This window comes from Saccopteryx leptura, chromosome 1 (genome assembly GCF_036850995.1).
Source record: "Saccopteryx leptura isolate mSacLep1 chromosome 1, mSacLep1_pri_phased_curated, whole genome shotgun sequence".
Classification (NCBI taxonomy): Eukaryota; Metazoa; Chordata; class Mammalia; order Chiroptera; family Emballonuridae; genus Saccopteryx; species Saccopteryx leptura.
Genome location: NC_089503.1, coordinates 256,634,032 through 256,660,701, shown reverse-complemented (window position 1 = coordinate 256,660,701; position 26,670 = coordinate 256,634,032). Strand labels below are relative to the sequence as shown.

The window sequence follows — 26,670 nt, the reverse complement described above, 5'->3', positions numbered from 1 at the left end:
CATAGTACAGAGCCCCAGAACAGAGCACACCCCACCTGCTTCTTGGACCTTGGACCTGGGGAGAGCCAAGGGAAGGACAGGCAGACCCTGACGGCTGACCTCCCCAGCTCCCAACGGCCAGAGTGCAGGGCAGAAATAGAGGGTTTCCTCTCCGACCTGGTACTTAGCGCAGAGCACGCTGTGCGCCGTGGGACAGAGCTCTGGTGCACTGCTCGCTCCACTTCTGCAGGACAGCAGGAAGTGGCTGGAGGCAACTCCAAGTTGGGCTGGCCTGAGCGTTTGCATGCGACTGGGTGTGCATGTGTGGGTGTGGCTGAGCCACGTCTTTGTGCCCCACTCAATCCTAAAGAATTCCCTCCATCCGTGCTGTGCATGGGGGCAGCCAGCCAGGGAGTTACAGACGGCCTTTCTGAGAGAGTCTGTCCGAGTGGGAGCTGAGGCAGAGTGTTCTTCACAGCAGCGTGCAGGAATTCCTCCCTCACCTAGTGGGAGCCATAAATATCTTCCTGCCTGTGACTGGAAAAATATATATAAAAACATTCTGTCAGTTGGGGTTCATGTGCAGCACTGGGCTCCTCCTGGCAGCTGGAGCTTCCCCCTCCAGAACTCTGATGAAGAGGCAGAGCCCTCCTGGAAATATGCACACACATGTGCAAACAGGATCAGGAGAGGAAATGGGGCTGGCGAGAGGGGAAGTGAAAGAGAAGGAAGGATAGAGAGAGTGGTGTGGAGTCAAGACAGAACAGATTCTCACCCAGGTCTGGGTGCTGCAGTAGGCCTCCTGCTAGTCCACAAGCCGTGGACACGGGTGACCAGTGACGTGTGCAGGTGAGTGGGGAACAATGCCTCCAATCTCAGAGCCTTGCTGTGGGAGCCCGGAGCCCATGTGGGCCCACGCTGAAGTCGTCCAGATTCATCACCCTCTCCTGCATTGTCCTCTGCTGGCAAGAGAGGCCTGGCTCAGACATGTGAATCGCATGGGTAGCCCAGGTCCCAAGAGAAGGATGTATGGAGGACAGTCCGCAAAGGATGCTCTCGGGTGCGACAGGAGCTAGCCTGATCCCCTGGCAACATCCAGAACAAAGCTGTGGGCTCCAGTATTCTCTCCATTCCCAAACGTGGCCCGGGGGCAGGAGCCCTGATGCCTGCCACCCAGGCATCCATCCTTGGACACAGTGGCTGGACTTGGTTGTGAGGAGGCCTCATAGGATGGACATTGTGGGAGGAAGCTTAGAGCACAGAAGGTCCTCTGGTCCTCTGTGTAGGAAGGGGAAGAATGTCGAGTTGTCTCGGAGCTGAAGGGAGTTAGCAGTGCCCCTGGCCCCTCTGCCCTGGTTCTAGTCTCTCCAGGAAGTTAGGGCAGCTGTAGTCTCTAAAGAGAGGTTCGGGCGGGAAGGGGTCTGGGTTTCTGCGCTGGCCTCAGTCAGGAGAGCCCTGATCTAGGGGTATGTGCTTAGGGTTCCCATCGCTCTGGTGACCAGGCCAGAGAGGAGGCCGAGGCTGGAAAGGCTGCTAGGGGATGTGGCTCTGAAAGGCTGAGGAAGCAGAGTGAGAGTCTCGGGGATGTGGGCTGGGTAGGAGAGAATAAAAGATGGAGCCGGGCACCTGCCCGCCTTGTGCCAGCCAACACCGTCCTGCTCCTCCATTGGCCCGCAGGCCACCAGCTGGCCCATTGTCCCCAGTGAGAAAGCAGACACTGAGGGGGGCTCCCATGTGGCAGGAGCTCACTCATGCACGCCCGCCTGGCAGGGGCTGCCAGAGGAGAGCTACCCCGTGCTGGGTCAGGGGCGAGGGGAGAAGGCGGGAGTGGGGAGCGGAGCCCCCACCTTGTGGCAGTCAGGTCTCCTCCTGTGCTGTTGGCAGGGGGCAGTGCTTGGGGCCTGCGAACAGGAGATAAAGAGTTCAGGCAGAGGGTTTTCTCTCACTAACGTGGATTTGTGTGTTTGTTCAGCTGGTGGTTCTGATAAGCCCCATTCTGCCAGATAAAAGCTGAGCAGCCATGAGGCGGGGCCTGGAGCCTTCCTCCTGTATGTCCCGAGGCCGGGGTTATCCCCTCCCCCAGGGAGCCCAGACAGGGAAGGGAGTTAAGGTGCTGGGGTGTTGCCTGCTCCCCCGGGGCTGTCCAGAGCAGGTCCCGATATCAGAGCCTGGCTCCCCAAACAGTCCCTTGTGTAAGAAAGGTGGCCCAGCTGGCCCCCACCTCTGGGCGGGGAGGGCACCTCCTTGCCTCCCCAGGAGCCTGTGCGCCAGGGGCCCGCAGTCTGGTCCTGAGCCACTGGCTGGGTTCTGGCCAGCCCCCTTCCCCCATCTGTCCAGGACATGCTCCCGAGCCAACTGAGTGGACACAGGCCTATTGCCATCACTTACTGTCCTGTTGGGGCAGGGGTCCGCTCTTGCTGAGCTGGTGGAGCCCATGGGCCTGAGGATGGCCCGTGGGGGCTTTGGCCGCCCCGAGTGGAGCGCGGTGTTCCGAGGCCCTGGCCTCGGCCCTCCCTGCCGCTGCCGCCCGCTCTGCACAGGCGGGAAAGAGGGACAGCGGGGGCCCTGTCTGCAGCTGCCCCGGCCGCAGGGCTGGCTTCTGTGCCTCCAAGCCTGGGTGCAGATTTCCAGCGTCTCTGCCTTTTGTCCAGGCGCTGAGCTGAGCATGCCGAGGCCGGCGGCGGTGGCATTGTGGGGCCGCCAGCCGTAAGATGGCTGCCAAGACCTAAGATGGCTGCCAGCAGCGCCAGGAGCAGCGCCCAGAGGCGCGTGGCAGCAGCCTTGCTTGTGCCGCTCTTCCTTCCTCTTTGCTTCTCTACATGGAGCTAATAGTAATAACAGCAATAATGTTTGGGGCAACGTCCTGGTTTAAAAAGATTTTCTGTCTGTTGTGCTCTCCTGGAGCCCCGTTTGTTTCTGCCTCAGTCGCTGGTCTACCTCCATCTCTTTGTCAGGTTGAGGTTTTGTATCTCCTCGAGGCCATTTTCAGGGGTCCAGCACCAATCCTGAGGGGTGGACTCCAGGGCTTTCTATCCTCTCCCTGCTCACTGACTCGGGCCTGGGAAGCCTGGTGGGGACTGGGTTGGCCCTGGGACCCGTGGGGTTGGTCGTCGGCAGCAGAGGGGAGCTTGTGTCCCCTGTGGGCTTTGCAAGCTGGCCCTGAGGCTCTGCCCTTCCTGAGTTAGGAATTGGGGAAAGGGCAGCCTCGAAACGTTGCAGGCTCGGGGCATGGGTCCAAGGAGGCCCTGTGGTAGCTGCCCGCTGCCTTGTCCCTCACCGTCTCTCTCTTGGCCCATCTGGGGCCCGAATCAGACCTAGAAAGCCAGGCATGGGCCAAGGTGAGAGAGTGACAGAAAATTCACACCCACAAGATGCTGTGGCACAAGAGGTTGCCCTCCCCAGAACTTAGGAGGAGGTCTCGTGAGTTCTCTACAGAGCAAAGAGCACCACCACCAAAGAGGTGGCCCAGGTGGGATTAGCCATCTGCAAACACACCGCTGGTGCGAGTGCAAGGGGCTGTGCAGAAGGAAGAACCCTGGCCTGGAGGGGTGAGGGGCACCCATTAGCTCTCTCCTTCTAAACCTCCATTTTCTTGATTTGTAACAAGATTTTTTATTATTATTATTATTTTGGCATTGAAAAAATCTAATACAGTAAAGGATGGGGTAAGTGGGGCCTGAAACTGTCCTAAGGGCGGCCTGCCCTTCCCATTGGCCACATTGAGGCAGGTGGCCAAGAATTGGCTTGAACCAGGAATTGGCCAGGAATTGGAGGGGCCACTGCTCTGAGAAGCTCTGTTCTGCCTGCCAGCCCCAGCGGGAGCCACATTGCCCTTTAGGAATCTCCTTGCTGGTCACTCCTATGTGAGCAGCTCGGCTGTGAGGCCAGTGGGGGGCAGACTCCTGGCCAACAGACTGACCTCCGGCTGATGGGTGAGACCAGGAGGCAGGATTGCTTCAGAGAGTGGGGCAAAGCCCTAACTAACACCAGTGCTCAGTTTTCCCAATGCCACCTCATGTTGTCCCCGTGTGACCAGCTGATCTTTACCAAGTGCCTGCCTTCCCCCTGCCCCACAACCTGCCCTGGCCCTCCTCCGCCATCCTCTTACCAGCTGTTGTGCCCAGGCAGGCATTCTGGAGGTCCGGGTTGTGCCCCTGTCACATAAAGCTTTGAGGATCTGGGGGTGGGGTGGGGGGCTTTCCCAAGTTCAGCAAAATATTCACACACACACACTCCACCCTGCCCCCAGCCCTCTGTGAGCTCCCACTGCACAATGGGCCCTTGTTTCGGGGCTCCCTCTGAGCAGCTGTGGCACTGGGGCATGCATGAGAGCCCAGACAGGCTGGCACTGAGCGGGCGACAGTGTCAGGGCAGACCTCCCCCTCTGTGTTGCCAGGCACTGCCTGTAAGCATAAAGGTGAGGTGGGGGTGGCTCAGCAAACAGGACCGGCTCTAGTTAACGAAGAGAGGGATGGAAGGGCTGCTTCTCTGGTTGCTTGAGGCCGGTGAGGACGAGGAACCGCTGGGTCCATCCCAGCTGTGCAGAATGGTCACTGGCTTCTCTCCTGGGCACCATCCTTGCTCTGACTGTCGGCCAGTGCTGCTTACCCGCTGGCGACTTTGTCTCCAGTGCACATTGGGCAGCGTCTGGAGACAGTTTTGGTTATCACAACTGGGGTGGTACTGGCATCTAATGGGTACCCTGCAGTGCCCAGGAGTCCCCCCCACAGTAGAGGAGTTCCTTCCTTCCCTCCCTTCTGGTCTCCCCTTCCTCCCTGGGCTGCTCCCAGAGGGAAGGAGGAAGGAAGAGGGTGTTTACAGGACTGGAAAGATTGCTATTTGTGGGGCACTTTGATCTTGACCCATCCCCACTTTGTGTCTCCTGCAGAATCCGGACAATCAGATAGTTCAAACCAGCAAGGAGATGCGGACATCAAACCACTGCCCAACGGTCAGTGTCCCCAACCCACCTGCCCATAACCTCCCTGCCTGCCCTGCCCCCCAGGACCTCCTCTGTCTTCTACCAGTTCTTCCTCTTTACTCAGATATCCCTCAACTGAACTCTGATTGCCAGCTGGAGGGGAGGGGACTCACCTGGAGCATACCCACTCTTCCCATTAGACCTGAGGACTTCAGAGGGCCAGCCTGAAGCTTTGGAGGAACCAAGTAGGGGACGGGGAGAGCTTTGAGGAAACAGTCAGGCAGCCCCTCCTGGTCTTGCCTCAACTCACTCACTGGACTAACTCACTGGTTCTTTTTCCTCCTCAGGGCACTTAAGTTTCCAGGACTGTTTTGTGACTTCTGGGGTCTGGAATGTGACAGAGCTGGTCAGAGTATCACAGAGTAAGTGAGTCCCTATTTCCTGACCAAGGCTAAGTCAGCAGGGATGGGCTTGAGAAGGTGGCCCCCTACTGATGGGGTCTTGCTAGGGAAGAGGGAAGAGAGGATTTCCTGGAACATCGTCCGCCTCAATGGAGCAGAGGTGTCCAGAGAGCCCATGTCTAATTTCTGCTTTGAAGGAAAATAAATCACAACTAAGGGCTCTTCAGTGAGCCCCAGCCAGGAGGAGGCTTCCTCTGTAGGCTTCACAGTGAACTTGCCCTGGGGCTTCCGGGGAGCTTCTCAGGGCAACTAAACAGGCTCCACTGGGCCTCCCGCACCTTCCAAACTAATCGTCCTCTTGCTTCTTCCCAGCTCCTGTTGCAACAGCATCAGGACCCAACTTCTCGCTGGCGGACCTGGAGAGTCCCAACTACTATAACATCAACCAGGTGACCCTGGGGCGGCGGTCCATCACCTCCCCTCCTTCTACCAGGTAAGCCCAGCCCCCCTGGCCTCACCCCTTCTTCCTCCCACCACCAGGCCATCTTGGGTGTGTGAGGAGCTATCCTACAGTTCCCTGAGTGCTCCAAAACGTCACCCCTGCCGAGGGCACTGGCTCCTCACCCCGGAACTTCCTGCTTTGTGCTGTTGTGGGCACTGGGCCCTGAGAACACACACAGTAAATCTGCCTGGAAGGTGCTCCCAGTGGGCATCCGAGAAGGTCTCTCTCTTGGGGATGTGACATTTGAGCCCCAAACTACGGAGGGCTGGTAAGGCATCAGGTGGACACTCCACGTAGAGAGAGCAGCCTCCGTCCCAGCCAAGGCTGGTGGACCCACATGTCAGAGGGCTCCGGAGCCAGGAAGGTGTTTAGACTAAAAACCCACTGGAGGGTTTTAAGCAGGAGATGCTGGGGATGTGTGTTTGAGAAAGTGCCTCCAGCAGCACAAGAGTAGGCAGGACCTATAGCCAGTTAGAGGCCTTCTTCCCGACTGGAGGGGGGCCCAAGTCCTCGGAGGTGGGGGAATGGCGGGAGAGGGAAGGATATAATTGAGAGATGTTTGAGGGTGGACACAGTAGGCCCTGGTCAGGGTCAGTTATGCAGGGCAGGTTGGGGTCCTGTCCCTTTGAAAAAAAAAACCTGAACGTTTGATTCATTGTGAGGTTTTAAATGTTCATTTTGATTTGCTTACATACTGCATTAAAGTGTTACAATCTTTTCATGTTTCCAATATCCTGATGATGGACTTTGTGGCACCCCTGGAATTCTCTGCCCCCCTCAGTGCCTCAGTTCCCTCACCTTGGCCTTGGGGGCTGATAGGAAATAGATAGGGGCGCCAAGAAAGCAGTTGAGGGTTTTGCCCACTTTTTGGACTTGGGCAGCTCAGTGGGTGATGGTGTCAAGAACCAAGAAGGTGACGAGGGTGGAGAGGAGAAGCAGGCGGGCTGGGTCCGAGGAGCTCCGGGGCTGGTGTGGGGGTAGACACGAATGAGGGCCCAGAAATGCTGCTGTCGGTAGGCACCTGCTCCAACGTGGAGGGCCATCGGGGCAGGCTTCCTCAGCCTAGCACCAGTGCCGTGGCCCACCCTTGACCCACCTGATCCCTCTCCTCCTTTCCCAGCACCACCAAGCGCCCCAAGTCCATTGATGACAGCGAGATGGAGAGCCCTGTCGACGATGTCTTCTATCCCGGGACAGGCCGCTCCCCAGCGGCCGGCAGCAGCCAGTCCAGCGGGTGGCCCAACGACGTGGATGCAGGTATGGGCGCCGTGGGGCCTGACCCGGAGCAAAGGCAGCCCGGAACCTCTTCCTTCCCCTCAGTTGACCTGGTGATTCTCCCATCGGTTCCCCCACTGTCAGTGGTACCGCCTGGCTTCTCGCCTTCCAGTCTTCCACAGGGGACCCGTCCAGGCTGAAGAAGGGAGCAGAGGCGAGGAGCTGGGCTGTCACTGAGTGGGCAGCAGAGCCCACTGGCATGGCAGGAGGAAAGCAGAGGCCTCTGGTGCCCTGCAGTGGGGGCGGTGACCTCCTCTTTAAAGCTTCCTCGGACCCCTCTTGGCATTTCTGTAGAAAGGTTGCCCCAGCAATATGGTCTTCGTGGTTTAAAGCAGTTTCTCAAATGTGGCACTGCTGATATTTGGGGCTGGGTCATTCTCTGGGTGGGGCATCCTGTGCGCTGTGGGGTGTTGGGCAGCAGCCCGGATCTCCCCCCACTAGATGCCAGTAGCACACCTCCTTCCAGGTGGGATGGCCAAAAATGTTTCCAAACCTGGCTGCATGTCTCCTGGGTGGGGAGAAGACAGAATCTTCCCGAGCTGACCGAGCTGAGTCCTGATGGTTTAAAGGGCCCAGCTTCACAGAAAGAAGCAGACTCCAGCCTCCCCAGCCCCCTTTGGCCACCCGCTTCCTGGTGAACCCACCACCATCACTTCCGGTCTTGCTGTGAGGTGTGGGCAGAACCGGAGGGCCCAGGTGGAATAGAAGGAGCTGTGCTCATGAGTGTGTGTGCACTGTGTGTAGGTGTGTATGAGGAGGCCGGCTGCAGGCTACCTCTGCCTGGCGTACTGCCGGTACAGCCTGTGTGTGTCCTTGAGTTTGAGTGTTTGGGGCCAGGGAGTACAGCCCCGTGTGTGTGGACTGTGCACAGGGAACCTCTGCTCTGCTCAGGTCTGGGGACAGGCCTTTGTTTTTCAATGCAGGAAGATGAAGGGCTGGCCCCATGGTGCTTTTCCTGGTGTCCTCCGGATGTGGCCCTACTGAGAAGGGCCCAGTGGATGGGCAGGGGATGGACTTGGTGAGAAGCAAGGCCAAAGGGCAGGGGACTCTGCCCAGACACAGAATCGGCTTCTGCTCCTGCTCCCTGGGAGGAGAGGAGGGGGGCTCTCTTTCAGTCAATGGGCTAAGGGAGCAGGCTCTAGACCACCACTGAGTCTTGCCTCTGTGGGACATCACTTCCACGACTTTGGGTGCTTCTCCAAGGGTTTCCGGGGGGGGGGGCAGGGGACATGGGCCAGCACAGCCCAGGTGCTTCCCTGGGGAGCCTCAGGAGGTTTAGAGAAGTGGTTGAGAAGGTCTTGAAGACACCTCTATCAGGGCCTCAGTTAAATGACTGCTTTAGTAAGGCCTTGTGCTTTAAAGGCACATGCAACATGGCTGGTGGTCCTCAGGCCCCTCTGCCCAGACCTGGTTCCCAAGGAGCCCTCCCCTCCAGACTCCTGCTCTCTCCTTTCTTGGCTGTCTGCTGTGCAGCCCGCCATTGCTGCTCCTTCCAGCAGTCCTGCCAAGCATGGCTCCCAACATCCTCCTGCTGCGGCACCCAGCTTCCTTGCTTTCTCCTCTTTTCTTCCTTATCCCCCCCTTCCCATGTTGCTTCCCTGTGCTGAGACAAATCGCCAATTAAACAGTCCAGCTGCAGGACAGGGAACAGCTGGGGAGGCACTGTGCGGCCTAGGGGACAGCTGTGCCCAGCTGGTGGGGGCGCTCCCCCCTCACCGTGCCAGCTATCAGGTGGCACACAGCTGCCGCCTAATAACACCTCTTCTGGCAGCTGGGAGTTTGCCCTTCCCCCGCCTCTTCCCTCTGCGGTTAAAATGGCTCTTATTTCTCTGTTCTGCCGTCCTCTACCCCCAACTCAAACTGACTTGATTTGTGCCTCAAAGATGGCAGCTCTGGAGATCTGCTCCGACTTTACCTTCCCCCTCCCTCCTGGCCTGGGCACAGCCTCTGAGGCTCAGCCCAGAGAAGAGACGAGCTCCCCTGAGGACTTGGCCCTAGGGCCCTGTGTTGTTTGGATGTGATGCTCACTGGACACAGAGATGATCTTGGTTGGCAGCATCAGGGTCCTAGAGAGGTGTTCTCTGTGCCTTGTCTCCTGCTGAATGCCACCCCATCTCTGGCACTGGGAGCAAAACCAAGCCCTGAAATGTCCCATCCTCCGGCAGTCCAGCCCCAGGGTCCCCTGGCTGAGGCAGACCTTGCCTGGCCAGCTCTGCCCGGTGCCCTTCCTGGCCCCTGGCCTGCATCCCACCCTTTCATCTGTGCTCCCTAACTCAGTATATATGTCAGGGGGTAAGATGGGCCCCCCTAATGCAAGTGCCTCATTTTCCTCTCTGTCAGAAGCACCCAGTACTGGCTGTCTGCACACAGGACCTGAGAAACAGCCAGATAGGGCAGAGGAGGCCGGAGGGAGCACAGTGGGGAAAGGAGCAGCTGGGAGGGGCCCAAAGAGAGGAGTGAGCTGCTGGTTTCCTGCCTTCCCCTGCTCCCACCCTGGCCCAGCTAAACCTGCCCTGTGTTGCTGATTCCTCCCCCCAGGCCCGGCTTCTCTAAAGAAGTCAGGAAAGCTGGACTTCTGCAGTGCCCTCTCCTCTCAGGGCAGCTCCCCGCGCATGGCTTTCACTCACCACCCGCTGCCTGTGCTTGCTGGAGTCAGACCAGGTGAGAAATGGGGGCCCGGAGGGGGACTGCCGGGGTGGTGGTGGAGCACTGAGGGGCAGCTGGCCAGAGGAAGGGGCCAGGGGCCATCAGACTGACAGCCCCAAGCGGGCTGTGGTATGGCAGCAGGTGGGCAAGGGACTGGGCCCGTCCTCCACAGCAGCACTGACCAGAACATCCTCAGCTTGTCCCCGAGGCCCCTCCTACTTGCTTCTCACTCCCTGTGTGCACATGTGTGTACGTGCTTGTGTGTGTGCTGGCAGATGTGTTTGTGTGTGCATGCATTGGGTGCATATGTGCATGTGTGCCGGGGTTGTGCGTGCTTGTGTGTGTGCGTGGATGTGTGCGCAAGCCTGTCCTGAGGCCTCCTCTGATAGCAGAGGCCTCAGGCCTGCCCGACCCCCCCCCCCCCCCCCCCCCCCCGTGCTTGGGAGAGCTCAGGCTTCTCCCTTTGCCCTCCTTTCAGCTGTTCTCTCCAGCTCCTGGCCAAGCCTAGGGTCTGGTTTCCTAGCACCAACTCAGATTGGCATAGGGAGCAGATTGACAGGAGCACTCACAGGGACCCGGGGATCATCAGTGGCACTTGGGCAGCTGTCCGGGGAATGGAACCAGCTGCTGACTTGGGGGCTCTCTTGCTCCAGTCCTGAGAGAAAGCGTTTGGCAGGGAGAACACTTCGATGTTCCTGAGGGCAGGAAGTTGTGGGAGCTGAATCCTCAGCCTCACCGCTCGGTCACTTGCTTCTTACCCTCCTCAGCACCCACCTGGCAGAAAGAGGCTTGAACTTTTTCTGGACACAGCCGTGTGTCCACCCGCCATCTCCTGGGTCCTTCTATAGGACAGAAAACAGCAAAATTTACCCTCCTGGCTTCCTCCTCAGGGCCTCCTGGCTGGGAGCCCAGAGGCAGCCTGCACTGGGGCAGGGCGTGGTGGCATCAAGGTGGGGGCAGGGAGCCCAGACCCTTGGCTGTGGGGAGGCAGCCGGCCCAGCTCCACTCAGCTTTTATGAACTCCAGAGAGAAGCCAAGTTTCCTCAGCCCCCTAATGAAACTGAGAGCAAGAGCTAGCTGATTGGAAACAGACGGGCGGGAGAGGACTGGCTCGGGAAGCGCTGGGGCCTGCAGCAAGGTGGGAGTTGTGTGTGTGAGGATGCGTGTGCCAGGACACATGTGCAAATGTGATGGGGCCGAGCTCACAGAATGTAGCCTAGGCAGCAGTGGCTGGTGAACACCCGTTCACATTCAGGAGATGTATGTGCACATCGCGGGGGCCCGTCCTGCACAGGTGCAGGGTCGTGTCTGCCTCTTCTCGTCCTTCATCCAGGCTCCCATCCAAGTCCTGGACCTCAGAATGTGAGGGGCACCCAAAATCTCAGTTATCAGCCCTGGCCAGTGGCTCAGTGGATAGAGTGTTGGCCCGGCTTTATGGATGTCCCGGGTTCCATTCTCAGTCAGGGCACACAGGAGAAACAACCATCTGCTCCTCCCCCGCTCCCTTTCCCCCCCCCTCCCCCTCTTCCCCCCTTCTCTCCCCCTCTCTCCCTCCTCTCTCTCCCTCTCTCCCCCCTCTCCCCCCTCTCCCTCCTCTCCCCCTCCCCCGCTCCCTTTCTCCCCCTCTCTCCCCCTCTCCCCCCTTCCCCACTCCCTCTCCCCTCTCTCTCCCCCTCTCTCTCCCTCTCCCCTCTCTCTCCCCCTCTCTTCCCCATCTCTCCCCCCTCTCCCCCTCTCTCCCCCATCTCTCCCCCTCTCTCTCCCTCTCTCCCCCCTCTCCCCCCTCTCCCCCTCCCCCGCTCCCTTTCTCCCCATCTCTCCCCCTCTCTCCCCCTCTCTTCCCCGTCTCTCCCCCCTCTCTTCCCCTCTCTCCCCCATCTCTTCCCCTCTCTCCCCCATCTCTCCCCCCTCTCCCCCTTTCTCCCCCCCTCTCCCCCTCTCTCCCCCTCTCTCCCCGTCTCTCCCTCCTCTCCTGCAGCCAGTGGTGGATTGATGGTCTGAGCACGGCCCCCAGGCACTGAGGATAGCTCCCCTGGAGCAATCAGTCAGCCTCAGGCACTAAGAAGCCTTGGACAGGGTTGCTGGGTAGATCTCCCAATTGGGGTGCATGCGGGAGTTTGCCTCACTATTTCCCCAACTCTCACCTAAAAAAAAAACTCAGTTGTCAAAGTAAATGATGTTTTAATGCAGTGTTTTAAAAAATTAAAATTATTGCAAAAACAGACAATGAGCAAATATCAATATTTTCATTTTAATTTTTTTTAAAGTGAGAGTAGGGGAGATATAGAGACAGACTCCTGCATTCGCCCTGATCAGATACACTCAACAACCCCTGTCTGAGGCCGATGCTGTGCCCATTTGGGACCATGCTCACAATGAGCTATTTTGGGGGCCTGAGGTGGAGGCTGTATGGAGCCATCCTCGGAGCCATCCTCAGCACCCAGGACCAACGTGCTCGAACCAATGGAGCCACGGCTGGTGTGGGTAGGGGGAGAGATGGGGGAAGGGAAGGAGGGGAGAAGCAGATGGTCGCTTCTCCTGTGTGCCCTGACTGAGAATCGAACTTGGGACTTCCACACACAGGGTCAACGCTCTATTGCTGAGCCAACAGGCCAAGGCCTCATTTTAATTTTTAAAAAAATTTTCCACTGATTTGAGAAAGAGAAAGAAAATGGGAGACGGAGTGGGGAGAAGGGGAAGAGAGAGAGAGACACTTAATTGTGCTATTTACTTGTGTACTCATTGGTTGCCTCTCCTATGTGCCTGACCAGGGATCAAACCCATGACCTTGGCACACCAGGATGGTGCTCTATCCACTGATCCACCTGGCCAGGGCCACAAATGTAATTTTAAACAAAAGACTGGACTGACCCTGCCTCGCTTGTTTCACCTCAACCCCAGCCCTGGTTCCAATCAAACTTTATTTACAAAGACAAGCAGCTGATTGGTGTGCAGGCCTTAGTTTGTCAACTGGATTTTCAAAAATATTGTATTACAGTGTTACTTTGATTACTGAGGTTTTTTTGCACTGTCTCAACTTTTGTACCAGGCTCCAGACCCTCACTCTCTTCACCCTGGTTCTGGCCCTGCTCCTGCCCAGTCTCTCTTTTCCTCTGGATCCTCAGTGCCCTGACCAGCAGTTTCCTTCACCTTCTACACCCTGACGCCCTTTTTCTCCTGCCCGCGTGCATGCAGGGAGCCCGCGGGCCACGGCGTCAGCGTTGCACTTCCCCTCCACGTCCATCATCCAGCAGTCGAGCCCGTACTTCACACACCCGACCATCCGCTACCACCACCACCACGGGCAGGACTCTCTGAAGGAGTTTGTGCAGTTTGTGTGCTCAGATGGCTCAGGCCAGGCCACCGGACAGGTGAGTCCAGAGGCCCAGGAGCCCCGCCGCAGCTCATCTCTGCGCCTGTCTGTCAGTGTCAGGATCACAGGGAAAGGCCCAGGAGCCGGGAGTCCAGCTGGGCCTGGAGCAGTGGAGAGCCAGCAGTGCAAACGCCCTAGTTTTCTGGTCCAGGGTAGGGGTCTGTGTATCGTGCCGGGGCCTCTCCATCACGGTCCAGAAAGGTGGGGGCAGCAGGGGGCCCACCTTGCTCAGGCTTCTCGCCCTCTCTTCTGTCTCTGTTACCCCAGGAGTGTACCCATGAGTTTTCAACCTGGGCCAGACCCCTTATCTTCTAACACCCCTTTTAAACCTTAAGGCTGCAAGAATTTGGTAGATTCCAGACCAAGATTTACCAACCTTGGCACTATTGACATTTGGAGCTATCTATTTTCTGTGGTGTGAGGCTGTCCTGGGCCCTGTGGGGTGCTAAACAGCATCCCCGGGCCCCTTCCACTGGAAGCCGGAAGCACTACCCCCTCCCTAGTCTTGATCATCAGGAATGTTTCCAGCCTTTAGCATGCGCTGGGGGCATCTCCACCCCTTCCCTCCAGAGGCCTTGATCCGCAGGGGGCTACCATAGAGACTCTCACTGGCAGGATTCTTAACAAGTGATTTTCAGGTTGCTTATGGTTTTGTAACGCAGCCCTGCTCCTCAGCCTGGGAGAGACTGGCTTCCCATGGAGCTCTGCAGGGTCGGGGGCAGGGGCAGACACTACCCTTCTCTGTCAGTGAGCCCTAGGGCCCTGGTCACTGACAAGCATAGATGTGGGGTTGCTCAGCAAAGGAACTATCCCAGGCAGCCAGAGGCCAGAGACAACCCTTCAGTGGGACAGTGGTCCTCACCTAGTCCCTGGGAGACCACTCTGGGTTGGGACACAGTGGTCTCTAGATCTCTGGAAAGGTTCTAGAGCCCCAGCAGCAAGCTGCATTAGGAGAAGGCCCAGTTCCTGTGCCCCAGCAAGTCTAGCCTGGAAGCCTGCTGTGAGAGGTTAGGTGGGGAGGTCCCTCAAAGGACCGTGATGGGGGAAGCAAATCAGAAACCCCTGTCAGACCACACCCAGGGCGAGCAGGTGGTGGCCCTTCATGTGCCCTGCGCAGGGTGGGCGTTTGCTGAGTGCTGGTTTATTACTGGTGGAGAGGCCCCCTCACCCCCTCTTCCTTCCCTCCTGCTCTCCCTCCTACTACTTTCCAGCTCCTTTCCCCCCGTGTCCTCCGAGAGTCTCTCTTGCTGGCTCTGCAGCTCCTTAACACGCTCAGGGCCTTGCCCGCCTCTCTGGACAAGATGGCTCTGTCCACTCGTAGGGGCACTCAGAGAAAAGAGGATGTGACCCCTGACAACTCCTGCACTTTCACCAGGGATGCCAGCAGAGTCTATAGGAACTGCCAGCCCATGTCCCTGGCCCCTCGGGACTTCTGGAGTATGGAGCAGAGAGCCCAGGAGCCCTGTCTTGCCTGCCTTCTCACTTTCAGAGGCAGCTGGGGTTTAGAGTGAATGAGACCAACGTAAGGGACCATTGTAGCCCAGAGAGCAGGTCCATCCCCAGGGCATCCTAATGGCTGAGTCCTGATCCTCTCCCTTGACTTGACTGTTCAAGTTTAGGGTCTCACTTGGCCTAGAAGGTTCTTTTCTCAAGGCAGATGTTTGCTTTAAGTAGACCATAGACAAAACACTGCAGACAGGGTAAACAGCTACCCTGGTTAAACAGGGAGGCTAGCTCGGCTGGGGAGCTGCCTCTTTGGGTTTCTTCTTGTGATCTGTTGTGCCCAATGGGGGAGGGGTGTCTGCAGTGAGCCTGCTCCAAGGGAGCCAGCTGCTGAGAGGAGACTAGAGATGGCACCATGCTGTGGAGGAGGAAAGCCAGAGGCCCAGTCTCTGCAACTGACTTAGCAGCAGGAGGTGGCCACACTAGGCTGCACTTGCTCCGTGGCCACCTCCAGAGCAGTAGTTAGCACCCAGAGTCACCTGGAGGCCTTGCAAACACACAGGTGGCTGGGCTACTTCTGATTCTGATTGAGCAGGTCTGGGGTGGCCTGAGAATCTGCCTTTCTTGTCAAGGTCCCAGATGCTGCTGCTGCTTCTGGTCAGGGGACCACTTTGAGAGCCACTGATACAGAGCCTAGAAGAGTAAATTCCTAACTTCCATGAGAATTTGAAGTTACAGATCATCTTTACAGAAAAATATGTTCATACAAAAATTTTATAGCTGATTTGCTGACAGGTGCCCAGGTGCCCCCTGTGGCCTACCCTCAGACCCCAGTATAAGGCCCTGATTGAAAAGAACCACATCAGTAAAGGCCAAGGCAAATGGAGACACTTCTCAGAGGAGATGCAAAGAGCAGCAGCAGGAGGCCTTGTTAGCTGTTTTTCTGGCAGAAAGAAGAGACCACCGAGCAAATGCACTGGAGAGGTTGCAGGGCTCAGTGGGGGCAGGAGGCCTGTTTCTAGCTCAGCCTCTACCACCAGCGCGGCAGCAGCCAGGCCCTTGCCTTCATCTGTCACTAGCGTGTACTTCTAGCTCTTAACTTATGAGGTTTTAAGGTGCTGCAAAGTCATAAAACCTTGAGATTTTAAGAACCTCAATTTATACCCCAGCCAGAGCAGAGACAGCCTAGCCTGGTTGGAAGTTGTTTCTAGAAACCAAATGTAAATCAGCAGGTTTTGATGTCCAGCCGTATCAAGCTGGGATTCATTTTATCGGGTGGGATTAGCAATTTAGCTCCTCATGGGCACAGACTGGCTCTGGGGACTAGAAGGAGGTAGAGGCTGTCCTGGGAGCTTGGAAAGCCCCCACGTCCCAGCCTCCCGGGGGGGCCCAGGCTCAGCAGGGCCTGAAGAAGAGGGGTGAGGCTGTGTGGTCTGTGGGATCTTCTGCCTTGATGGGAAGGAGGGAAGGCAGTTGCTGCTTATGTCTCAGCGTCAGTCCTGCAGAGCTGGAAACCCCTTTGGCCCACGCCCAGAACTGAAGGGACCATTTCTGAAATGACACTTTGCACAAAGGGTTTTCAGCCCAGGACACAGACAGGGAGCAGCCACTGCTTGCTTTTGTCCAGGGCCTCTGAGTAGGCCAGAAGGGAACCATTTGGAGGGACAACTCAGACCTATGCTGGTCATTCGAGGTGAAGGATGGTGGGTAGAATGACCAGAGTTCTGAGGGCGTGGCCTGCACGAGTCAGCTTTGAGGCTCTATAGTTTTAAAGTGCAACAGGATGCACTATTAAGTTCAACTTAGCAGGCTGAGCCACGCAGAGGTGACATCCTGTGGCTCACTGCAGAGCTTGGATGGCAGTCTGCTTCAGAGGCCCCTGTGGAGGTCAGGAGCATACTGGAAGAACAGGGTAGAGAGAGATGGATGGTGGTTCAGGTAGTCTAGCTGGTCCCCATGTCGGGGACAGTGTTTTGTGAGCAGACCTTGAAGGGTGTAGAAAAAGGCATTCTAGACACAGTGTTCTGCAGTGAGCAGGTGTGCAGCCCAGCTGCTTAGGCTGTGTCTGGAAGCACCAGTAGATTTGCAATGGGAAGTACTTGGGGGAGAGGTATAAGGCACAAGTGCTGGAAGAGCCCATCTGGTCTCCACAATGGGGACCTTAAGTGCCCAGTGGGGAGGTTGTATTTTCTTTCAGATGCAGTCAGAGCTAGGGAGGGTTTCAGGGGGCAGAAAAGGTCTGAGTGCCTTTGGATTTGGGGAAGAGGATTGTTGAGCTTGCTAGAAAAATCCACAGGACCCTGGAGTCAAACAGACATAGCTGTGAGCTTCAGGCCTCACCATTTACAGTCCAGCAACTTTGGATAAACCACTTAGCTACACAGAGCCTGTTTGCCCGATTGTGAAAAGGGGAGAGTAGAGCTTCCCTTGCAGGAGGGTTTCCAACCTACAACACTGATAACGTTTGAACCCATGAGCCTTTGTCCTAAAGGCCATCCTGGGCATTGTAGAGTGTTGAGCAGCACCCCCTGCCTCTACCCACTAGCTTCCAGTTGCATCCCCCAGAAGTTACGCTAACTAAAATGTCTCCAGACATGGCCAGTACCCCCTGCGGAGCATCATTGCCCCCAAACAAGAACTGCTGTCTTACAGATTCATTGGCAGCTTGGGCACAAGATGAGTAAAGTGCCCAGTACAGAGCTGGGCACCAAGGGCACTGAGTTGATGAGCACACTGTTGACATAGGGGAGACCCCTTGCGAGTCTCGTCATCATCCAGGCAAAACCAGTGCTGTCTGGAGACATCAGGCTGCTAGGGTGGGCTACCAGCAGAAGGAGCTGCACAGCAACTTCCCAAGTTCTCGAACCTGGCTGGCTGGGAGGACAGAGCCTGGCCCCATGAGGGGCTGGTTTAGAACTAGGAGTTCTGGCCCAGCCCCCTGAGCCTGGGCTACTAGTGGTCCTCTGGGACACTGTCCCCAGAGCAGGGGGAGGTACGTGCCCAGAGCTCCAGGGAGCTCTCTCCAGGGAAGCTGTGCCTGTAGCAGGCCGGGACCTTTGCCTCCTCTGCGGCACATAGGTCCCCAGAAGCCCAAAGGCTGACACGCAAGGCCATGCACAGGAGTTTGATGCACAAGAGGGAATAAAGGATGAGGAGTGGATCTGGAGACCTGGCACCTGGCTTCTGAGGGCATTGTACAAGGAAGTCTGCTCGGAGAACCTCATGGGGACTGGAGTGGCCGCAGTGGATTTTCCTCCTGGGCTCTTCTCTAGCCAACAGACTGCACCCATCCTCGGGCTGCTAGAGCTGAGGGCTACCCCCGGCACCCAGCCTTCCCCCCAGGCCATGGTGTGGGGCAGAGGGTTGCAGTCCTCAGCTGGGTCAGCCGGCCTCACCCTAGGAGCCCACAGAGGTGGGCATGTGTGTGTTTTGGGGGGATACAGGGGAAAGGACAAGCTGGTGCATCTCTTCCGCTGTAGGAGAAGGTCTTCAGGAATAGGAGAGTTCTAGGTACAGCTGTTCTGTGGCTAGTGGCACATTTCGGTACCTAAAACATGTTCCCTAAGAAATAACAAACCACCCGTCGGACACTCCCCTTCCTCCTCCTACAACTTCAAAAGAGGACCACCAAAAAAAAAAAAAAAAAAAAGAGAGAGAAACACCTGAGAGACCAAATCGAGGCCTCCCACCCTCACTCACCCTGTGCCCTGGAGGAGAGGACCCTATTCTGCACCTGCCGCCGGGAGCGCCCGCTCACAGGAGCGAGCTGGCGTGGCCGCGCAGGGGAGCGTGTGTCTGTGTGTGATGTGCCTTCATGCGTCACTCTATTTATGTTGTTCGCAGCCCAACGGTAGCGGCCAGGGCAAAGTCCCGGGGTCATTTTTGCTACCGCCGCCGCCTCCAGTGGCCAGACCTGTGCCCCTTCCTATGCCTGATTCCAAATCCACCAGCACTGCCCCAGACGGCGCCGCCTTGACTCCTCCATCACCTTGTAAGTGGACGATGAAACCGAAACCACAACGCCCAGTGTCCCCGGTCCATCCAAACAGTCTCCACTGCAAAAAGAAAAGCCCCCCACGCCCTGCCCATCACCAAATCCTCCCCAATCCAGAGCACCACGGAGCCTCCCACCTGCCCGGACTAGAGCAAAGCTGAACCCCCCCAACCACGGCCACCCGGGCCTCAGTCACACCAGCCGGCACACCACTAGCCCCCCTGCCCGCCCGCCCACTCAGCCTGGGCCCCTGGCCCAGGCCCCTGGGGGGCGGGAGGGGGAGCACAGTGGGGCTCAGGCTGGGGTGCTGGCCAGGGTGGGAAGGGACAGGGAGGCGCAGCCATGCCATCTTCATGCCTGATTGCTGTTTGGTTGTTTTTTTTTTTCGGTTTTCAGTTTTTTTTTTGTTTTTTGTTGTTTTGTCGTTCCCCCACACCAAGAAAATTAAATGTGACCACAAGGCGACGCCACCACCATCCCCTTTTTGCCTGGCCCCCACCCCTCCATTTAAGCCTCTAAAGGTGCAGCAGGCCAGCCCCTGCCCCCTCCCCTTCAGTCTCACATTTGGTTTCTCTGTTGTTCCTCTTTTTTTTTCTTCCCATCCCTCTCCCTCCCTCAATTCCTTCCCCAGGTTGGATGTTCTAAGGACAAGGGAGGGCTCTGAACCTTGGCTTACTTCATCTCTTTCTCTCTCTCTTTCTTTTTTTTTTTTCTTTAAACCAATGACAACTTTTGTCCAAGGGAAGAGAAAAATCTGAGTTGGGAGGCCCAAGGTAGACCCGACGTGAGGGACAGGAGAGGGGGAGGGTGGGCAGCGTGCGGTCTTCGGGCAGGGCATGGGGGCAGGGTGTGGGCACTGCTCTGGGCGCTCTGGGGGCCGGCAGGCCTCAGGCCAGGACTTCCGGGGCAGCAGTGGGCGGGGTGGCCCATCTCACCACTTTTCTCCGTCTTGCGCTCTCTGTCTCACCTTCTCTTATGGTTTGAGTTCTTTCCCCTTTTCCATCCTCTTCATGCCATCCTCCCATCTGCATTTACCATATGACATCAAGTCATGGTCATGGTCATTGAGGTGGGCGGGGTGGGGGAGGGGGACCAGGCTACAGGGCGGCACTTCTGGACAGAAGCTGGTGGGCATGGGGTTCCTGGGTATATCTGGTACAGAGCAAGGGGTGGGGGGTCCCAGGCAGCCTGTGCTCACCCACTCAGGGGTGTCCTCTCCTGGGGGTGCAGGGCCCATTTCCTGCACTCAGTTTGCCAGGATTCTCCCGAGAAGAGGCGAGGGCTGTTTGGCCTGTCTGGTCCCTCAGACCCCAGAACCGTTGCTCTAGGCACCCAAGCCCCTGGGGCTTTGCTTGTCTCGGGCCCTGGGGACCACAGGACCATATTACTTGGCTCATCCATCAGAAGAAGAGAATGCCTGCCGGGCCTGAGCTTTGTCGCCTCTGAGCCTTGGCCAGCAGCCAACCCCTACACCCCTCTGCGACCCCACCCATCTGGCCAGCCCTGCCTCGGGCCCCTTCGAGTTCCCCAAGCCACTGCTCCATTCCTTGGGGCTGTCCAGGGTGCAGCATTCAACTAGCCGCCCTGACAGGAGAGGTAGCCCGACTGAGACAGCCCTCCCCAAGCAGTGTGGGGCGGATCTACCAGAGCTCCCACCCTCTGGGTCTCCTTTCTCTCCAGACCTGAGGGGAAAAGCAAGGGTACCCCCTTTGGATGCTTTGAGAAGAGGCCTATACCTGGCCCTGCCCAGTGCCTGGTTAGGGGCGAGTTCTGGGTCTGTGGGAAGCCTTCTCAGCTGAAGCCTCCAGGGCCCCTCCCTCACCACTGGTGAGGAAAAAGGATGCCTGGCTGAGGCAGAGTGCTGGGGGTGGGGGACAGTGTGAGTTGCTGGTGAGAGAGAGGATGAAGGGGCCCCTCTGGCCTGTCCTTTCCACTGCCAGCCTAAACCTGGGCAGCATAGTCTAATCCAGTGTCTCCCTCTCTCAGCAGCCCCGAAGGGCAGTGCCCAGGTGGGACCCCAAGGCCTCATGGGACTTTTTCCTCTCTCTCCTGCCCCCCATAGCATTCGCAACGACAGGCGCCTCCTCTGCCAACCGGTTTGTCAGCATCGGACCCCGGGACGGCAACTTTCTGAACATCCCACAGCAGTCTCAGGTAGGAGTGTGAAGATAAGCAGAGGGAGAACGGGAGAGGCCAGGGGCTTTGGGGTTAGTCTGGGAGAAAGGGGCTGGGGGACCCTGGCTTTTACATGCCAGCGGAGCCTGCCTCCCCAGGCCCCTGGCTAATCAGTTAATTGGATAATTAGCTTCTACAATCTTGGCCCTGGGGAAGGTGGCCAAGGACTCAAGGCTTGAGGCGCTCTGGGCCAGGCCTCGTAGAAGCAAAGATGGAAGCCTGAGGCCCAGTCAGGAGGAGGACAGCGTCTGCCTCATCGCTCCCCTCCTGCTCTGCTGGAAACCCTGGTCCCCGGCCCTCCCCTCTTCCCTGGCTTTGGGTGGGTTGGGCAAAGGGTGGAGGGGGGACAGAGCCAGCCTGGTGGATCACTTGCCCAGGGACTGTGGTGCCAAGGGCAGGGCAGGTCCCATTGCCGCCTGGAGGCCCCTCCTCCCACACCCTGTGAATCCTGTTAGAAGGGTGACCAAGCTTCTGAGCTTCCAGTCTGCTCCCATCTGCCCCCAGTTCTTACAAGGAAACCCCCAACCACCCCTCGCCCTCCTGCTGGTGCCCCTGGACAACTCTCTGCACATGGTCCTTCCTTTCCCATGCCTGTCTCCAGGAGGCTGGGGAGTCTCTGGAGCCCAGGGCCCTTGCGGCACAGGGAGCATCTTCAGGAGGAGGGCAGGGGCAGTTTTGATAGTGTGGGACTTCTTTTACAAAAACACTGCCCTGTGAGCCCAGGGCCTTGGAAGTTTCAGCCTTGGGGAAATCGGCCTCAGCCTGGAGCCCCAGGCCACCTCTTTTAGCTCCTGCTCCCTCTCTGCTCTGAGGCCTGAGTCCAGAGAAAGTTGGTGGATAGAAGTTTTGTGTGTGTGGTTTGAGGTTTTGTTTTTTCCCTTTTCCTTTCCCTCCCTCGGAAAAAAAGAAAGAAAAGAAAAAAAAAAAAACCCAAAACTTTGTCAAACTGCAAACTTCAGAGCTCCCTAGTGGCAAGGAGGGGAGGGGAGAGGAACTTCAGACCCCTCCAGCTTCCCACCCCCTTTCCCCGGAGTCACGTCTGACCCGTCTGGTTTCCAAGAGCAACCAGACATGATGTAACACCCAGATGAACTTGAACTTGGGGGTGTTGAGAAGAAAAACAATGGCTCTGAGCAGAGGCTGGAGCCAGCCCCCTCCACTCTGTGCCAGGGAGCCCGGGAGAGCCCTCTTGGCAGAGGGTGGGAGGAGGTGCCAGAGGAAGGGACCTCTGGCGGGCCTCCCCTCCCAGCTCTGGGCTGGCACCGGGCTGCTGGGCTCCATCTTCTCCGGCCCTCCCTCCCTCCTGCCGCCAGCAGGCTGCCTGAAGCTCTGTCCCCTGCTTGCTTTCCTGCTCTTTTGCTCTGGGGGACCACAGCCACAAGCCCCCCCCCCCACACTCACCTCGTTTCCACCTCCATGTGCTTTCCTTTCTGCACTTTCTCTGCTCACTTTGCTTGGATGTTGGGGCCAAGTCAGAATCTGAGGCAAGTTTGGGAAACAGTTGTCCTCCCGGTTGTTCCTGAAAGAGGCCTGGGCCTTGGCTGGGAGCAGGCAGGTGTGTATGGTGGTGAGGGGATCAGAGATGGACAAGCCTAACCAGGAGCCCTTGGGCCTGGGGGCAAGCAGGCTGCTGCAGCAGGTGGGCGCCAGGGGTACAGTGGGGGTCGGTTTCCACAGTAACCAGTGACTTTAGCTGATCTCTGGAGCACCAGATGGAGAGAGAACAATAGAATGAGGGAAGAAAAGAGAATTTTAGCAATTTTGTCATTCCCTGGGCAGCGCTTTTTACTTAGTTTTAATCAATTTTGGACCTGGCTCAGGAAATAGGGAGGGGTGAACAGAAAAGCCACTCCATGCTTGGCAGCAGATCCCTGTTCCTGGAACCCTTGGGGACGTGTGGGGGACCCTGTTGGAGTTGCTTTTGTCCCTAACTCCAGGCCTAGAACTGGAGACTTCCTCCTTTGAGGGAGTCCCCCAAGTCTGAGCACTGGTGGTTGTCCCTCTGTTGTGCAGCTCAGGAAACCATAGAGGGGCCAGCCTAGGGCCGTGGCTTGGTCTGCCAAGGGCAGGAGGACCGAGCAGGCCTCTTCCCTCACAAGGAGAGGGAGGGGCAGGCTCACAGCCAGGACAGCAGTGCAGGTTCCAGGGTAGCCAGCCTCCCCTCGGGAAGGGGGTCCCAGCGAGCACCCAGGCCAGTGGAAGGGGAGCTCACCCAAGCAGTTCCCTGCGTCTGCGGTCCAGGAGCTGGCTGCTGCTCCCCCAACACCAGAGGTGCCTCGGCTCCAGGTTTCCCCCACACCTTGCCAGACCCCCACCCCCATGAGCCTCCCTTTGGCCTTTAGTTGGTTGACCGTGTCAGACTCGGGACAGGGCTCAGTGCATGTTGCCCAGCACCGGGCAGGCAGTTTAGCATCTGTCCACCCAGTAAATGCCAGTAGCACCGCAGTCACTATAACAACCCAATCTTCACATTTCCAAATGCCCTCCAGTTCCACCATCCAATGGGATAGCCACTGGCCACGTGTGGCTGTTTAAATTTAAATCAAGTAACTAGAGAAAATTTTAGTCCTTCCCTTATAATAGCCACATTTCAAGTGCTTAGAAGTCCTATGCGGCTAGTGGCTACTGTGCTGGATAGTGCAAACAGAGAACATTTCCATTGTCGCAGAAAGTTCTAGATAATCTCTGAGGCCTTTTCTAACTGTAAAACTCACCTTCTCCATCTCAGTGGATTACTGCCTGCAGTCCCAAACCAGAGCCTGAGGGGCAGGTCTGACCTACAGGCATAATCTGTGTGATCAAAACAAGTGTTTTAAATATTGGAAATTTTTTACATGAAATACTGTCTGGATTTTTGGTGTCTTTTGAAAAGTTGGCTGATGTAGCCACCGCAGGCCTTCGCTGAGACGTGGCAGCCTTGGCCCCAGGCAGGATGAGCATGCTACATGTAGTTAGGAGCATCAGCTCTGAACTGCCCCTGCATTTGAGTCCCGGCACAGCCAGGGGCGGTGTTGCTTTGGGACAGGTCAGCCACCCTCTCTTCGCCTAGCTTCTGTGTGGGGTTGGAGCAAGGATAGAACGAGTCCGGTCCTGGTGTGGACTCTGTGACCCAGAGCCTGGGACAGGTCCCGAGATGCATTTTCAGGGACCCTCATTTTGTCCCGAGAGTACCCCAGACATACCTAGGCACTGTAGGCCATAGAGAATGTCTCCTACCTTACCCCTTGGCCAGGAGGTGGGGCCAGAGCCTTTAGTGAAGGATATTGCCAGATAGCCAATGATAGGGTGCGGGGAAGGGGTGTCCCAAACTGGGTATGTTTTGTGCTGAGTGGCCACCAAGGCCCATTTCTGGGAATGTTGCGCCCTCTGGTGGCATCTTGAAGGAAGCGCTATCTGCCTTTGGGAGTCTGATATCCTTGCCCGAACGCTATTGCCTTAAGGCAGCGATTTTCAACCTTTTTCATCTCATTGCACACATAAATTAATTTATAAAATTCTGTGGCACACCAAAAAATGTTTTTTCTGGCATAACACAAAAATAGGTATAACTTTGATTCATTCACACCAGACAGCTATTGTGTTGGCTGTTTTTTTATTTGACAATATAAGGAAAAAGAGGTCAGTACCCCTGACTAGTCAGATGTTGCATGTTTTAAAAATTCTTGCAGCACACTGGTTGAAAATGGCTGCCAAAGGGATGGAGGATTGAGGGGGGATGTGTGTCTCCTGGCCTCCTCGCCTGGACTAGCACTGCTAGGGACTGAAGCCATGTGGTGTCCCCCTATCCCCAGCCTTTCAGCCTGTGGGACCTTGGCTGGGGTGTACAGATGGGAATTTTGCTTTTAGTTCAAAGAGACAGAAAAAAAAAACTCAGCAAGAAGCTGGGCCACCCCCACCCCACTCCCCAAACCCCTCTGGGGACAAAAGCTCCAGCCTGGCATCCTCCCCACCCTCCAGGACCCGCACAAAAACCTAAACAATTAGAAACATGGCCAGATCCCAGGTCTGTGCTTGTGCCAGCACCAGCCATGGGGGTCCTACCCGCTGGGCACGGTGCCCACGGGAAGGCCAGCTGGACTCTAGCACTGGGGGGCAGGGTCTCTTGGGGGGCAGGATTCCCAGAGGAGGGGCTGACAGAATGGGGGTGTACCTCTGCGTGGAGCGTTGCTGTCCTTGGCTCCCCTGAACCTGGACCCTCCAGGGGCCTCGGACACCACCTGCAGCCACAGGGCCAGGAAGGAGGGAATGAGAAGCAGCCTGCCCCTGTTGTTCTCAATATCACCTCTTTTTTGTCCTGCTTCAGTCCTGGTTCCTCTGATAAGATCAACAAAAGAAATGACAAAATGAAAAGAAGAGGTTCCTCAAACGGGGGAGAAGAAATTTTGAGACGTGGAAAAAAATCCCCCAGCCCAGCCCAGCCCCACCGAAAAGCAAAAATTAGATGTCGTCAGCCACTCAGCCCTTCTCTCCTCCAGCCCAGGGACCCCTGCAGGCCCCGAAGCAGTCCAGTTCTCTGAGACCCCTCGGAAGAGGTCTCGCAGAGCTGTGCACCAGCAGCCAAGCAGAAACATGCAAAATGGACTCTGCCAAGCAGAGGAAAGAAAGAAAGAAAGAAAAAAGAAAGAAAGAAAAGAAAGAAAGAAGCAGAACTTCCTTCCTCCCCCATCCTGTCCTGGCCTTCTAGGGAAGGAACGAAATCCCCAAACAAAGCAACCAGCATTGTTCAAAGGGCCCTGTCTGCCACCCTTCCTGGGGAGCCCGACCCTCAGCAGGGCCAGAGCTTCACTAGGGAACTCAGAAGACTAGCTTGTAGGGGTGCAGATTCAGAGGGCACTCCCCTCCAGACCTCACCCCGCCTTCCCTTACCACCTTTGCCTCTGGCTTCTTCCCTCAGCTGCTCTGGACTGGGTGAGGCAGGGTAGCCTGAGTCCTCCTGCTCCACCCTTGAGCCAGAAGCTCCCCTCCCCCCACCCCATGGTATGGTAAGGGGGCATCCCCTGGAGCTAGTTTTGTGCTCCTGGAATGGAGGGTGTTCTGCCACCCCACCCTGAGCTGCAGGGGTAGTTCCTGGGACCCCTCTGTATATAGTTCATAGGAAAAAGAATGCTCTCGAAGGTCTGGCCCCAGCATGGGACAGGTGCCTACCCTTCCCTCTCTCCACAGGCAGGCCAGGAACATCACCCTCCTGCCATGGCCCAAGTGAAGTGAGATGGGCCCCAGGTCACCGCTAGACCCCAGCTCACATGCAGGAGCCCTTGTGCCACCCCACTGGTCCTTGCCCCTGCCCCTCATGCAGATAGCCCTGCTGTGGCCGGCCCAGAGAGTGGAGCAGGAAGGGGACCTGGAGCCAAGCAAGGAAGAAGGGTGGCCACCGCTGTCCTCAGCTAAGCCGCCACTTGCTCTAGGTAGGCTTACTGCTAGCCCACTTTCAGTTCCTTTGGAGGGTGTTGGGTGTCATCCTTTTCAAAAGTGTTTTGGAGCTCTGTCCCCCCCTCCTCACTTTCCCCACCATACCACCCCAGTGGCCACTTCACTCTGGACTTTAGCTGTTAATGTCTTTACTCTTTATTTTGGGGTGGGGCATTCAGTGTTCCGGTCTTCTGCTGTTGCAATTGGGAACTCCCCCTCCATTTGAGCAACTTGGGAACAATCCGGTAACACCACAGGAAGTAGCTCCCCCACCACTGAAGCCCCTCCTCCCCCAAGGGAAGATTGGGGGGGCTGTCCAGAGGGTCTTCAGAAGCACCCCTGGAAGGGAGGGGAGCAGAAGTACGCCCATTCCCGATCCAGGGTGTGACTTGGCCCCTCTGGCTTGTCTTTCTGTGCCTTACTCCCTTCTCCCTGCATCTCCCTTCCTTGGACCCCTTCTAAATCCTCGTGCCTCTCTCTCTTTCTTAACCGTATGGAAACACAAAGCACAGGTCAGGATCCTCCGAAAGTCAGTCAACCCAACACTGCACC

The 26,670-nt window shown here is 57.1% G+C and overlaps 1 protein-coding gene across 5 annotated transcripts in view; it reads left to right on the top strand.

The window, feature by feature from the left end:
* NFIX (nuclear factor I X) overlaps window positions 1–26,170 on the top strand; it is a 96,440-nt gene extending 70,270 nt beyond the window's left edge. For 3 of the 5 annotated variants that reach the window (XM_066347794.1, XM_066347802.1, XM_066347809.1), the window contains exons 3-11: window positions 4,868–4,930; window positions 5,248–5,322; window positions 5,674–5,794; window positions 6,924–7,060; window positions 9,617–9,739; window positions 12,920–13,095; window positions 18,384–18,531; window positions 20,597–20,688; window positions 25,013–26,170. In XM_066347794.1, the coding sequence (XP_066203891.1) occupies window positions 4,868–4,930; window positions 5,248–5,322; window positions 5,674–5,794; window positions 6,924–7,060; window positions 9,617–9,739; window positions 12,920–13,095; window positions 18,384–18,531; window positions 20,597–20,688; window positions 25,013–25,027 (950 nt within the window). In that variant the 3' untranslated portion in view covers window positions 25,028–26,170. The remainder of the gene's footprint in view (window positions 1–4,867; window positions 4,931–5,247; window positions 5,323–5,673; window positions 5,795–6,923; window positions 7,061–9,616; window positions 9,740–12,919; window positions 13,096–18,383; window positions 18,532–20,596; window positions 20,689–25,012) is intronic. The other 2 variants (XM_066347807.1, XM_066347808.1) reach the window with 2 other exon arrangements.
* Window positions 26,171–26,670: the final 500 nt, after the last annotated feature.